Source organism: Pseudomyrmex gracilis, unplaced genomic scaffold, assembly GCF_002006095.1.
Source record: "Pseudomyrmex gracilis isolate BER0280 unplaced genomic scaffold, ASM200609v1 scaffold_407, whole genome shotgun sequence".
NCBI lineage: Eukaryota > Metazoa > Arthropoda > Insecta > Hymenoptera > Formicidae > Pseudomyrmex > Pseudomyrmex gracilis.
Window position 1 is genome coordinate 81605 of NW_018020991.1, and position 14383 is coordinate 95987.

A 14383-nucleotide genomic window follows, 5' to 3' on the forward strand; every position below is an offset into this window, starting at 1 on the left:
CCCGGGAAAAAATGAATTAAATCTAACTAAATTTAACGAGATAAACAAAAACTAGAAAAAATAGATCTAATTAGATCTAATAGAAAAAATAGATCTAATTAGATCTAATTGGAAAAATAGATCTAATTAGATCCAAATTAAATCTAAATAGATATAAAGTAGATCTAAATAAATATAAAGTAGATCTAAATAAAATATAAGTAGATCTATTAAATTTACACTTTTTTTATATATTATTAAATCTACTTTAGATCCACTCATATCTACTATGTTAAAACTACTCAGATTTAGTTAGATTTGAGCAGATCTGAACAGATCTGAGGTGATCTAATGTAATAGATCTGAGTAGATCAATAAAACAATAAATAAAAGTGTAAATTTCCATAGATTTATACTTATATCTATTTAGATTTATTTTATATTTATTTAGATCTACTTTATATCTATTTAGATTTAATTTAGATCTAATTAGATCTATTTCTTCATTTTTTTTATCTCGTTAGATTTAAATTAGATCTAATCCATTTTTTCTCACTAGGGATAGGATGCTAGGATTGCATCACATATTTGAAGGATCCCGAATACCCCCCTAAACTAATTTAAAATATTGCGAAAAAAATAAACTTAGCGATATGTACAAAAAAAAAAAAAAAAAAAAATAGATTGTGTATTCAACAGTGTGGTTTGATCATTGAATAAACACATAGGTGTTCTTCTGTATAACAATATATTAACTGTTTTTTTCCTCTCTTTTTTTCTATCTTATATAGTGAGCACAAAGCTGTATCATTAATAAATGTCATAATAGCGAGAGACGTAACAGCACCTGCGATGCTGCTTTTATTAGCGGCAATTTGTATATATGTATTTCTCTCATTATTGTGTACAATGTTGAAACAATGGTGGCACAAATACCCACATAATTTTCATATGACGCTAAATTCTATATCGATGCTATTTCATTGGTTCATTTCAGCAGTCTCTTCATATTTAGTATAAATAATTAATACAACAAAGTTACGCATAATAGCAAATAAATATCTTTAAAAATTGTTTCTAAAACAGTAATTTTTGCGATTTTCGCTTCTATCGCGCGTCCGCGAGTATTTTAAATTCATATATAGAAATATTTCTTATATTGCGCCATACTGCATTTAGTAATGGTTATTTGTTTATTCGCACACTTTCATATATGTGTATATATATATGTATGTATATACATATATACTACGGTATGAGTTTGAAGCAAAAATCGTGCGTGTACCGTAGTCGCGCAAAGTTCTTATTAGTGTAAAAGCAAATGATATTTGATACTTCTGTTATGTCACTATGAAAAAGATATACTTTTCTGTAACATGATCATTTCGTTTTACGCGTATTAAAAAAAAAACAACAACAAAAGTTAGCGATTTTACGAATTTTCGTTTTTTATAGTAAAATATATACGAATTCTATTCAAAATTTCAAACGTACTCGAAATATTTTCCGGTTTAATATAATTCTAAGTCTTCTTCCTTCAGTTATATAATATAAAATCAACCGATATACACAATATCTTCATCACAGATCCTAATAAAAACTATCAATACATGTATACATTTGTGTAAAAAGTTAATAGTGCAAGTGTAATTGTATAATCTTTATAATATAAGACATAACGAATCTTTGTAAAATGACAACTTCAAACTGAATAGAAATAAGATCGTCGCACAACAAGAATCTGAACACGATCTTGAGAAAGCGAAGAGCTTTGACTAAGTCAAGACGATAGGTATATTTAATAGCAATATTGTTTTTCGATTTATATGTAAATTTCATTTTTGAAATAAGATGCGAGATAAGATATCAAGCAAAAATGACTGGAAATAACTTAATATCGCATCTTATATATAATCACTCAATATACATATATACTCGCACTAAACAATTTGCATTTTGGTCTCATTTCTAATCAGTTTGATATTTTTGTTTTTCTCTAAGTTTTTTTTTTTTTTTTTTTTTTTTTTTTTTTTTTTTTTTTCAACTGGGATAATATATCCCTCACATTTGCGCTATAAAATACTTCGATAATAGAGAGCAGATTTATGTGTTTTAATTAATAATAATAATTACAAGAAACACGCGTGATATTAATGAGCTTGGTAAGGAAAAAAGATGGACGTGTGAAAGACAGTTTGGATGTAATATCTTATAAAGTGAAGTCATAAAAATAAATGTCGTTCTACGTACATAGGCACTACTCTCTGCTCGTTTTAACGATTCCGCTACAATAAAACTATTTACACGATGCGACGAATTGTTTCTTATCGTATTTTTAATTACGATGTAGCGCTTCTACAAATCGATTGTCTAGGAATTAATACTCATGTCCACTTTTTTTTTTTTTTATATACAATCCTTCGGTTATTATTCTATTATGACTAATGCGAGCAGAAAAGCTTTATGGAGAATTATAAAGCCGCGGCTATGTTATATACTGATGTCTTTGTATTCCGTATACAAGAGAATCGTGGAGTAAACTGGCTCGGATATATATATATATAAATATATATATATATATATATATTACTACTGCGTCGCTATACAGAGTATCGAAAAGCTGACTCGATGGTAACATTCCCTTGCGTGGTACAGAAGAATTGTAATTTTGCTTTATCAAAAAGTCTTTTAGACAACCAATCGACTTGCAGCTCCGAGTATAATATCGACTACATCTTTTATGTTTTATATACAATATACATTTGTTCGAGATTCGTGTCATAGTAAAATCTCATCAGTGAACTATCAGACCGTATAAACGAAAAAAATCAAGTTTATCATTTTCACGACGAGATTGTTTTCGGACGGACTTGGAGATTAAACTGTCTTCTTTAATAATCTTATTATAGACTTCAGTGTCTCATTGTTTTTTTTTTTTTTTTTTTTTTTTAGTCACGAGCTAAAACACTTCATTTTTTCGGTGGGATCCGTTATCCTAATTGTCGCACTGAAAAACGGAAGATGGACTAAGTTGGACATCTTCGTGAGGCACCTTTGGCAACGTATTATCATTCACTGGACTCGATACAATGCACTGATCTTGCGTGACAACGTTCTCAAGTTCCGAATCGTGATTTTCTGTAATATTTAGTTGCTGCTGATCCGCTTGCGACTGTCTCGTAGGAACAAACGCGGTGGACGGTGTACCGTTCGACAATACCAGATTCAACTTCAAGCGATCTCTAGTGTGTCTTAACTCTCCTAATTGTTGCTGCTGAGCCGATTGCTCGTGTTCAATCGTGAAATCAACGTTATTCTGCTGCAACTCTTGACGACATCCGTCTATCTCGTCCTCCCCTCGATCGTCCGCTAACGAAATCGAATTCGCGCCTGGAAAAAATTGACTAACGTATTTACTTTCACCGGTTTGAAATTGAAAGGGTCGATTCGAACTAGTTATAAAAAATTCTTCGTTTCCTGCAATGAAAATAAATGTGCGTTATAGTCGTAAAAATAAACACACATACGTGATATATATATATATATATTAAATTTTGTAAATTCGTACCAGTATGATTAGCATCGTCGTAATCCAAAGGATACAGATCTAATCGTGGTTCATCCATCATCTCTTCCCAATCTACAAAAACATACCAAGCAAATGCAAATTATTTTTTTTTTTTTAATCGAATTTATAAAATTTGCGTGAAACTCATTTTCTGTTTCTGCGTGTACGTGTGAAGTTGTTTGTAAGTAACATAGGATATTTATTGATTTATGCAAACAGTGTACCGGAATATGACGTTCGCTCCGAGCTGATGTTAGTATCAGCCCGATTGTCCACAGATAACGTTTCCTTCGGATATTCGTACACACAATGGTAGCGTTGCTTCTTGAACCACACGCTCTTTTTCTGATCCTAAACGAATAGTACGTATCGTCAGCTGTTTTATAAGGAAAATGTATTTTAAGCTACACCTGTATGTATGTCTAACAGTGGGTGTGTGTTTAGCAAGAAATATATATTACGTGCACTAAATACCTCTAATTAAATCTGCAAAGGAAAGTCACGCGAGAGAAATGTTAAAATTACATACATTGCTCTGTACTTAAGTAATCGACACACCTACCAACTCATCCTAGGAGCGATTAAATGAAAAAAAAAAAGAGAAAAATGCCTTTATTAATATATCTGTGCAATAGATATATATATATATATATAAGAGCGCATACATTATATAATTTCTTTTATTACCCCAGATTTTAATGTTTTGTCTGGCGACCTCAATGCCGACCGGTGAGGCGCTAAAGCGGCATTCCAAGCCGAAGGTGTAAATTCTTCTTCCTCTTCTTCGTCCTCGACAGCTAATTCCTCTTCTAATCCCATGCTTGCTACCGTACTCGCTTCGTCGTTATTTGCGGTACTTCTGACTCGTATCTGTTCAACATGCGGCTCGTTGTATCTCTGCGAGAACAAATTTTAGAGAAAAATTTTCAGAAAATATTGTGAGATATGTTTAACATGATAGAAATGTTTTTACTACGCGCCGCGGAAACTTACCTTCCATACGAATTCACCGGAACTAGAACTGTTGTCCTCATCTTCTTCATCTCCTTCATCGTCTTCCCCTTCGTCTTCTTCCTCTTCTTCATCCTCGTCCTGACTACAACATTCGCGTTCGGTGGCGAAACTCGTGGACATCATATCGTCTTGCAACGACGGCAAAGGTAAAGGCAATGGTAACGGGAAAGATTGTTGCCACTTGGATTCCTCTTCGGGACTTGGCAAAGGCGCGCAGCCACCTGTCTTCATCATGTGCGATTTATCTTCTAACGAACGCGTCGAACAAACGTAATCTAAATTTTCCTCATCGGACAAATCACCATTCGTTGTATCTCGATCTTCGTCCTGTAATCGTCCCTCTAACAATATCATTTCGTTAGTACGAGTGTCGACCAATAGTACATCTTCCGACGGCACTGATTCCTTCGACGTGACGGATGCTTCTCTTGAGTTGGACATCAATGATTCGGAAGTAACGGTGCTTTCCCGCTCTTCCAAAATAGGACTCAGCGGCGTTCCGTACACGTTGTACCTACGATCGCAAGACGTAAAAATCACACGTTTATCTCAACACAATAGAACGAAATATAGAAATTGTTAATTGTTCACAATTAACAATTTTTATTGTTTAATGTGCGTACCTGATCGATATGTCTACACCTCCGCTCATTTGACCGCACGGATCTTCATTGTCCTCGTCATCCCATTGTTTGCCGTATACGTCGCAGGAAGGACTTTCATCATCTTGAACTTCCAAAGATTCTACAATTTGCATCTGAGCCTGTGGCAATTTTTCCCTGAGCTCGTTGCGAATAGCCGTTACAAATTCCTCCTCCATCCCGAACGAAACGTAAGAATTGTCGCTACGCAAACTCACCGTCGAGCTGTCTTCGTCCTCGTTTTCGCAATCTCCTTGCGCGCACTGTTCCGAATCCTGCTGAATAGTCGAAATATTTGTGTCTGATCTTGTAACAACTTCTGTTTCTAGATCGCGCATCAAATCCGCATTATCCTCGTTGTTGAATTCTTGTGACTTTTCATTATCCGCATCAACTTTCTTCGATTCAACATTTTTTATCGCGTTTTCGTGCCTCGCTTCTTCTTGATCTATGTTCTTCTTTGTATCACACACTCGCGTCGAATCGATATCGATCTTTGCATCTTCCGTTTCGTCAAAATTAGAAGAATAATGATTTGAATCGGGATTATTCTGTTTCGAAAACGGCAGCGGATCTGTTCCCGTGATAGGAGTGGTAGCAATCAAGCCTTCTGTTATTATACTTTCGGGTCCCGTGGAAGTGGCGTAATATTCCGCGTCGAGAATGGTATCCAGTTCGAATAAAATCTGAAGCGGTTCTTCCTCCGAGCGCGACGCATCGGCGATCGCGGCGTTATTAGCCGAGGACAATAGATTGCCGGACGTTGAACAAAACGCCTCTTCTTCTTCGCAAGATTCTTTATCTCGGAAACCCGAATCGGAACTTTGCTCATCATCCGGAGTGGACAATTGCTTTCTATCTTCTTCATCGTCGTTTGGTACCGTCGGTTTTCTCTCTATGTTCATATTCTCCGCTGTGGGAAAATTGTCATCCGCATTGCAAATCGAATAAGCGTTAGAAAAGTGTAGAGCGTCCGGTGTGGACACAGCGGTCACAATTAGTTCCGGTGCGTCAGTTTTGCCATGTTCAACCGACGCGTCAATATACTCGTTGAATTCCGTTTCGTCCGAGAAACCCGGTATTTTGTGCTTCAAAGCGGAATCTAACGCGTGATTCCAAAGTAAAACATCCACCGTGTTATGTTGATTATCCTCAATGTTGCTCGAAACAAAATGATGAAGTATATTATCGGCGTTCTCTTTATTGTTCAATGATACATCACGTGTCTCGTAACTCTCTGTCTTCTCAACTTCATCAATAGACAACATTCGATCAGGTACGTAGCGAAGAAGAGGAGAGAGAGAACGATTTTCTTCTAATACATGTTCGTTACCGCTACACCGCGCGTCATCATCATCCGCGTTTACGTTGGATAGCGCGTCACTTTCTAACATTTTTTCCGTATTATCCAAAGACAATCGCAGAATCGGCGTTTGACTCTGATCCACGGTTAGAGTTAAAAGTTTCGGTACGTCTGGTAAGTTTCCCATCGACTTGACTTTATTGGTATTATTATTTTGCAATGAATCGCGCAACTTTTTCAACGCTTCGTCAAATTCATCCGGTGAAGCGGTATGTCTAAGATCACTGTCGCTACCGGTCGCGGGTAATTTCTTTTTCGGGTTTTTTTCCGTTGTTTGAGCTCCCATTGACCATTCCACGTCGGAATCGGGATCGATATGTACAAGTACCATGAGATCCGTTACGGATTTAGACTTCTGTTTAACCTTTTCTGTGTAAACGCCTTGTTCGATCCGACCTTTCCAGCTTTCTTCTTCGGTCTCCGAGCCGGATTCTTGAAAAACTGCAGTAGATCTCACACTGGGAATATTCTTCACTTGTTCGTCGGGTCCTAAACGAAACGAGGACTGTAACGTGTCCGTTAGTTGAGCGTCGTCCACAATATGAGTCCAGTAATCGGAATCGATGCTTCCGCGTAAATCTTGCAAGCTGGCACTTCTTACATGCTGTTTGCCACTATTCGAACGTAAACTTTCCCACCGTTGATCGAAATCCTCATTTGCCAAATGTTCTTCGTTCAACAGAATCTGTTTGACAATATCCAAAGAAGGTCTGTCTTTCGCACTGACATTTAAACACAAACGCATTACTTGACATATATTTGACGGACAATTAGCGAGATAGCTTTGCAACGATCGTGTACCGTTCGGCAAACATTGATTTTTCAAAGATAATATCATTTGAATAACTTGTTCGTCGTTCATGTCGTTGTAAGGCCTTTCTCCCCAACAAATAATTTCCCAAAGAAGGACGGCGTAACTCCACATGTTTGCTTCTTGCGTGATCTCTTGGGTTTCGATGGTGGTATCCGTGCAATTCAAACTTTCTGGCGCAGACCATCTAATAGGTAAAGCTCGGTCTCCAACTATGTAATAATCTTCGGGATACTTTTCGACACCAGTACCATAATCTCCCAATTTGGCCGATAAGTCCGGAGCGATTAAGCAATTTCTCGCGGAAAGATCCGTATGCGCAAAACCGTGACTATGCATGTGTTTTAAGCCAGCTGCAATCTCAATTGCAATTCTTATCGGAATATTTTCTCTCGTAAGCGCTTCTCTTGATTTAACATCGCGATTTGATAACAAAAATCCTTTAAGATCACCGGCTGGACACGATTCAAAGAGCAAAAGATACGGATCTGTTTCCAAGCAGAAGCCAAGTAAAGACAAGACATTTTGATGGCGTAATTTCAGATAAGGCGTGGCTTCACCAAGAAACCAAGCCTTTTCTTTGGTGGTGGCTTCCTCGGTGAGAATTCTCACAACCACACCACCCGTTTTCGATATGTCTTTGGATTGTGCCAAATCTGCCCGACCTTCAACGACTTTACCGAACCATCCATGACCTAGTTCTCGGAGATATTTGAGTTTCTCTCGCGGCACGTAAAGCTCATTCGAGTTGAACCATTCGCTACATGGTTCTTGAAGAATAGCGCAATCCAAATCTTGATCCTCATTACGAGGGGTTGACAAAGGTATTGCTTTAGGCTTTGTGGTATTTCGCGTTCCGGAGACAATGGAGTCCACGGGTAAAGGTTCAAATTGAACTCTTTCTGCAGCAGCTAATGTTCTAGAGGCGTCCAATTCTAATCCTTCAACAGATCGATCAAATCCACTTTCCTGTCCTATACTGCTCCCATCCTTAAATTCCTATAATAATAACAAGAATATTCTTCTTTTTTTTTATGTATTTTTACATTGTTGTTTATAATGTAAAAAGAAAATTTTATTACAATTATACTACACATGCTACTTGTTATTGTGTGTAAGAGGAATTAAAAAAAAACTCAAGAAGAACATGTCTATATTATAATTAAAACAAAATAAATATAGATATACAAACTATCTTTAAACATTATTACTTATGACAAAGTAGTTTAGAAACTAGCTTTATGCAATAGATTATATATTAAGTCATGTCAAAACACATAGCATTGGTTATTTCAACTATTTTACTTCAGTTTTATAAAAACTCATTAAAATATAAAATATGTACATAAATGTATAAATTATTACTTCCGCAAAAATAGTCTCTCAGGCTTGCAAATAGCTAACCAGTAATTTGTTTGTGTAATGTGTTTTGTCTACATTTTCAGTTAAAAAACTGATAAATTTCCATGACTAGATATAAAAAACCTAAAACATCAATGTTACCTGATCACATTTTTCTGCTTTTTCCTATAATTAAAAGAAAATGCAGAGATTGGTTTAGAGAAAGAGCTATTAAGTGATATGATATTTTCTATACACAGTTTACTCAGATGCGTAGAGATCTTTTCAAGTTACCTGAAATCCTTTGGGTCTTCGGTGCCTCTGACAACAAAGACATCCCGCTAATGTTAATGCTGTGGCAGTGACACTTGACATAGCAATCGCATAACGCATCCAATAGCGCTCCCATTGCCAGGAAGCTCGATTATTGGATGAATCTGTTAGGATAATAAAAGTAAACACTTGTTCCAATAATAACTCAGAGAGCTGTGTTGTTATAAATATCTCTGTTGATGTCAATCAATTATTTTTCTATTTCTTTCAATTTTATGAAGAAAGAAAACAATACAGAGAAACAAGTTAAATGTCACAGACATATATATCTACATATATATATATATATATATATATATATATAGATAATAGATTGAAGAAAAGATGGAAAATCTGTTAAAACACGAGCGACATTTATACACAGCTAAACAGCCCTTCGACGCGAGAAAAAAATTCACGAGCGATCTACCTGTGACAAGCGGCGACGAAGTGATAGGGTAGGCTCTGAGTATTGGTAGACCCACCCAAAACAGCCAGCATGCCCAACGTAAGTTCCGCATCGCGTGTCCCGAATAAAAGTTCCTTAATCGGCAAATCATTCGGCAAGAAACTGACCTAAGTCATTCTCGTGGCTCCCGGCGTTGAACCACGAGAAGGGCAACGATCACAAAATCGTCGGGATTGTGCGAATCGGATTGTTGTCGTGCGACGACACGCGCTCATAATCCACGCTTCGGGTGTTTCTCGCGCTCTCGTAACAGCAGCAGCGCGGATGAAAGGTGGCAACGGGCACAGAAGAGATACGCTCTATCCGGACCACGCATCGTACGTATCACCGCTCTCGACTTTTAATAATATATCGTAGGAGAGGGGGGAGAGCGCTGCGGATGATGCAAGCACTACGGTAAAGAGAATAACATGAGAGACTACAGTGTGGGGTAATTATTGGGAGCTTTTCAGCTACGTACACAGCCGACACTGTGGCTGCGGTCCGTTTCATGCTTAATCGCGCATTTATCTGTAGTATATGTCACGTATACTATAGATAAATGTGCGCTTAAGCATAAAACGGACCGCAGCCTGTGCAACACAGTGTACACTAGTGAGAGTGAGACACACACTGATATGCTCTTTCTCACACACTAATGGACATTAGTGTTACCAGAGAGAAACCTGAGAGCGGCCATCCTATTGTAATTTTTTACGACGGTTTCAGCCGCTGGTTTTAGCCGTATTTCCACAAAAGTGGAACTCAAAGGCCGTTCTACATTAAACGCAAGTCGCAGGTCTCGTGGAACTGATCAATCACGTTGGTCGATTGGCTGATTTGACTCTGCAATTGGTCAATTCCACGAGATCTGCTACTTGCGTTTAATGTAGAACGGCCTTTGAGTTCCACTTTTGTGGAAATACGGCTAAAACCAGCGGCTGAAACCGTCGTAAAAAATTACATTAGGATGGCCGCTCTCAGGTTTCTCTCTGGTGTTACACAGTGTCGCCTGTGTATGTAGCTGGAAAGCTCCAATTGTATATAGGTGCGTTCACTTTGGACGCTTGCGCTTTTTGAGCGTCAGTCTGTCTTTGTTCTACGTTTCAAGAGCAATAAGGACGGACTGATGGTTAAGGCCATTGCCACATGTGGCAAAAGTTTAGACGTAGGCTGCGTTCCGAGTTACGCATATGTCTATACTATATGTCACGTGTACTATAGATAAATGAGCGCATATGCGTAACTCGGAACGCAGCCGTAGGCGTCGTCTACAATAAGAATTTAAGGCGTAAAACTTAAGCTTTAAGAAGGTACAAGGCTCGTTTCCACTATCTACGATGAACTTACCGATCGATTGCAAGTCAATTGCGATTGGTCAATTTAGTCAATCGACCAATATGATTGGCGATTCCAACGGAATAATCGACCGATTAAGTTAATCGGAGATGGTGAAAACGGGTCTTATACCTTCTTAAAGCTTAAGTCTTAAGGCCTGGTTTAAGGGCCGTCTACAATGGAGAGTTGTAGGCCGTAATAGTAAGAAATTGACCAATCACAGACAAAGTACAGAAGAATAATCGATTGTGATTGGTCAATTTCTTACTGTTGCGGCCTAAAACTCTCCATTGTAGACGACCCTTTATGCGAGCAATAACTGTTAACTTATGCCGGAACCGGTAAAGTTTAACTATAGGATTTCAATGCTTCTGTTTATACGAAATTGCCGAATGCGTATAAACAGAAGTATTGGAATCCTATAGTTAAACTCTACCAGTTCCGGCATAAGTTAACAGTTATTGCCCGCATAAATCAGGCCTAAGTCTTAAATTCTTAAAAGCCGTCTACACAATGGAGAGTTGTAGGCCGTAATAGTAAGAAATTGACCAATCACAGACAAAGTACAGAAGAATAATCGATTGTGATTTGTCAATTTCTTACTGTTACGGCCTACAACTCTCCATTGTAGACGGCTCTTTATTGTAGACGACGCCGTAGTCATAAGGTCGTAAGGACTGGTTTATGCGGGCAATAACTGTAAACTTATGCTGGAACCGGTAGAGTTTAACTATAGGATTCCAATACTTCTGTTTATACGGCAATTTTGTATAAACAGAAGTATTAAAATCATATAGTTAAACTTTACCGGTTCCGGCATAAGTTAACAGTTATTGCTCGCATAAACCAGGCCTAAGAGTAAGGCCTGGTTTATTTATTATACACATATATACACATTCATGTTATTTGTTAACGTTAGATATTTAGATATTTAAATGACCAATACGTTTTGAGAAGAAAATTGAAAAGAAGAATAGTTACATTATCGACACGACGTAGTTGCAAACAACCAATTGCTACTATTTAGTTCGTACGGCGCTCGCTGGCGCTACGAGCAACCGCCCCGCTTGCCCTCCGATCGCCGCGCCAACTACGCGAATTTTTGACGCCGTCTGTACGGTGCCGACCTGAAGCCCAAATGACCATGTTCAGCAGACTGAGCAGATCAGTAAGCACTTAGTGATTTTTCAATATGATTGGTTTCTACACTTAGATCCTATGAAGATCTAAAGGCAAGATTCAATCATATTAAAGAATCACTAGATCACTGATCTGCTCAGTCTGCTGAACGTGGCTAATGTTACGGTGCAGACAATATAGTAGCCTCTCTCTCGCGCAAGGTCCAGCTGCTTTGTGCGCATGCGGTGAACATTCAAGCACGCTTGCGCATTTCTCTTTCTCGCGTTCTTTCTCTCACTTTCCAATTCTTTGTTTCGCTTGCACTCGCTTAGTAGACGCGCCTGCGCATAATGACGCTCGATTATCTATGCCCATATTTGGACTTCGTGCGTCTCTCTTTCTCGGGTCTCGTGCCTCTCATTGCAAAGATACGCGACTAGCAATATAGGAGTATTATATATATGTTAAGAATCGAATATATACTGGCTTTATCAAAGACATTAATTTTAAAAGTAATGATTTAATAAATTTTAAAATTTGATTCTTTGTAATTTCTTGGTAATTCTTTTGTAAATAGTAATGTATGTTGAGATGCATCTTTAGAAAATCAATATATGTAAATTTCTCTTCAAAATCCATTTTATTTTGATTTCCAAAAAGTAGTTTGTTTAATCACAATCCGTATTTTTTAGTCACAACTCACAACCCATAGTGTGTGTTCAAAACAACATTAAGGAAAAAGCAATAATAATAATTTGCTGTTACTGTACAAAAAACAAAAAAAATTTCCTGAAAACAACTGTCTGTTTTTAAAAGATTTACCTATTTTGTAAATGCTTGAGTCCGCAAAGTTAAATTAAATCAATTTTGATATTGTTACAATAATGTTGAGATTAGTAGAGTCATAGTTTCCACTAAATAGTAATTTATTAGATTCATGTATATTAAGACACATGTTATATAAATTTTTTTTAAATTACGCACTCTTCCAGAAATTTTGCATATCTTTTCCAGATAATTGTTTGTTTTTGCTAAAGTGACAGCAAATTACTTAACACGTTCACGACGGGGCGAAAATCTACGTTTTTTCGCGTGAGGCGGGACCGTCTTATCTCCTTACGCTTCGTGGGGCGGGGCAACACTGTTCCGTGGGGCGGCGTGACCCACCGGTGGGTCACACCGCCCCACGGAACAGTCAGGTGTGACCCACCGGTGGGTCACGCCGCCCCACGGAACAGTCAGGTGTGACCCACCGGTGGGTCACGCCGCCGTGAACGTGTTAATGCTTTTAGAGTCTCTTGTTATTTTTCTCGACGACAAACTATTTATTGCTCTTGTTTTATTTGTCCATTAATAGCAGCTGCAACCAGTTCAGTGTTAATTATTGATATATGATTGCTATCTACGTAGTGAATTTGTACGTTTTTGCTTATCTGCGACAAAAACACATCTGTTATATAAAAATATATAAGGTAGGACAAAAATATATATTACATAAGAAAAGTGGAATATTTGCTACATTACCTTATTTAGATCGAAATCTTCTTCTACCGAAGGAAGTAATGAATTTGTTGCTTTCAATAATATTATAGGTGACCGGATTGAAACCAATGAAGACATATCATATTCTCGAATAGCAATNAAATGTTTGTAAATTGTTGTACAAAATATTTTAATAGAATCAGTAGAAATTGTATTGGTTATTTCAGACTTATTTTTGATTAAAATATTTAGTTTTTCTTCCCAGGTAACATATTTACTCATGTCTGATATAATCTGAAACAAATATTAAACAACTGTTAGTACTGTTAAACGTATAGAATATGTTTCTATTTGCCATAGTTTTAATGTGTCATCGATATACATATATATATATGTATGTATGTGTATATGATATATTGTATAATATGTATGTTTGTCGTTCACACATGTATGTGTAATATTATACATTACATACCATTTCTGATACAGGTATATTAAACACATCCATTATTTGTTTTAACACAATAAGTTGAAATTCTTGATTATTGGTAAAAGGGAAAAATGTTTTCTGTAAGATTTTTAAGTACTTGGGAGCTCCGTCGATTAATACTAATCGCCCTCGAAAGTTTTTAGCTTCTAATTGTTTTACCATTTCAATAGCAATAAGAGATCCATATGAATATGCGCCAATTACAAATTCTGTAGAATCTGTTAGTTTTGATAAAATATGCTACAAAATATAGGATTTTTGTAATTAATATTGCTTGTAAACACCATAAAACTTATAATTTCATTTCTAGATGTAAAAATTTCTATTTGACTACATACAGGTAGAAGATCAGTGGCTGAGTGTACTACAGAGTGAGCAGATTCAGGAAGATTAATAGAACTATGTTGTAGGCATATTGCAGGAGCTTTAATTTTTGAAGCTATTGAGTTGTATACGTTAGCAAATCCTTCAATTCCT

General features: G+C 36.9%; 2 protein-coding genes across 6 annotated transcripts; both read right to left on the reverse strand.

The window, feature by feature from the left end:
• Window positions 1-1980: 1980 nt before the first annotated feature.
• On the reverse strand, window positions 1981-9948 carry LOC109860544. Of its 5 annotated transcripts, XM_020439703.1 has the most exons (11): window positions 9460-9948; window positions 9012-9154; window positions 8880-8903; window positions 5185-8375; window positions 4864-5075; window positions 4541-4782; window positions 4235-4444; window positions 4110-4118; window positions 3772-3898; window positions 3548-3619; window positions 1981-3456 (listed from the first exon to the last, which is right to left on the reverse strand). In XM_020439703.1, the coding sequence occupies exons 1-11, from the start codon at window positions 9587-9589 to the stop codon at window positions 2975-2977; spliced, it is 4842 nt and encodes a 1613-aa protein (XP_020295292.1). In that variant the 5' UTR covers window positions 9590-9948; the 3' UTR covers window positions 1981-2974. The 5 variants fall into 5 exon arrangements, 4 of the variants coding, with proteins under 4 accessions (XP_020295292.1, XP_020295289.1, XP_020295291.1 ...); XM_020439700.1 differs by having other exon boundaries at window positions 4541-5075; window positions 9460-9947; XM_020439702.1 differs by lacking the exon at window positions 8880-8903 and having other exon boundaries at window positions 4541-5075; window positions 9460-9947.
• Window positions 9949-13217: 3269 nt separating this feature from the next.
• On the reverse strand, window positions 13218-14377 carry LOC109860546. Its single transcript, XM_020439706.1, has 4 exons — window positions 14245-14377; window positions 13892-14146; window positions 13459-13710; window positions 13218-13367 (listed from the first exon to the last, which is right to left on the reverse strand). Exons 2-4 carry the CDS (start codon window positions 14066-14068, stop codon window positions 13260-13262), a joined length of 537 nt encoding a protein of 178 aa, XP_020295295.1. The 5' UTR covers window positions 14069-14146; window positions 14245-14377; the 3' UTR covers window positions 13218-13259.
• Between the last annotated feature and the right edge of the window lie 6 nt (window positions 14378-14383).

Coding starts and splice junctions, on each gene's coding strand:
- LOC109860544 (XM_020439700.1), bottom strand. CDS start 9,589: ATGATTTGCCGATTAAGGAACTTTTATTCGGGACACGCGATGCGGAAC. Junction 9,155..9,459: donor TTCGTCGCCGCTTGTCACAG/GTAGATCGCTCG, acceptor TTATCCTAACAG/ATTCATCCAATAATCGAGCT. Junction 3,620..3,771: donor GGAGCGAACGTCATATTCCG/GTACACTGTTTG, acceptor ATGTTTTTGTAG/ATTGGGAAGAGATGATGGAT.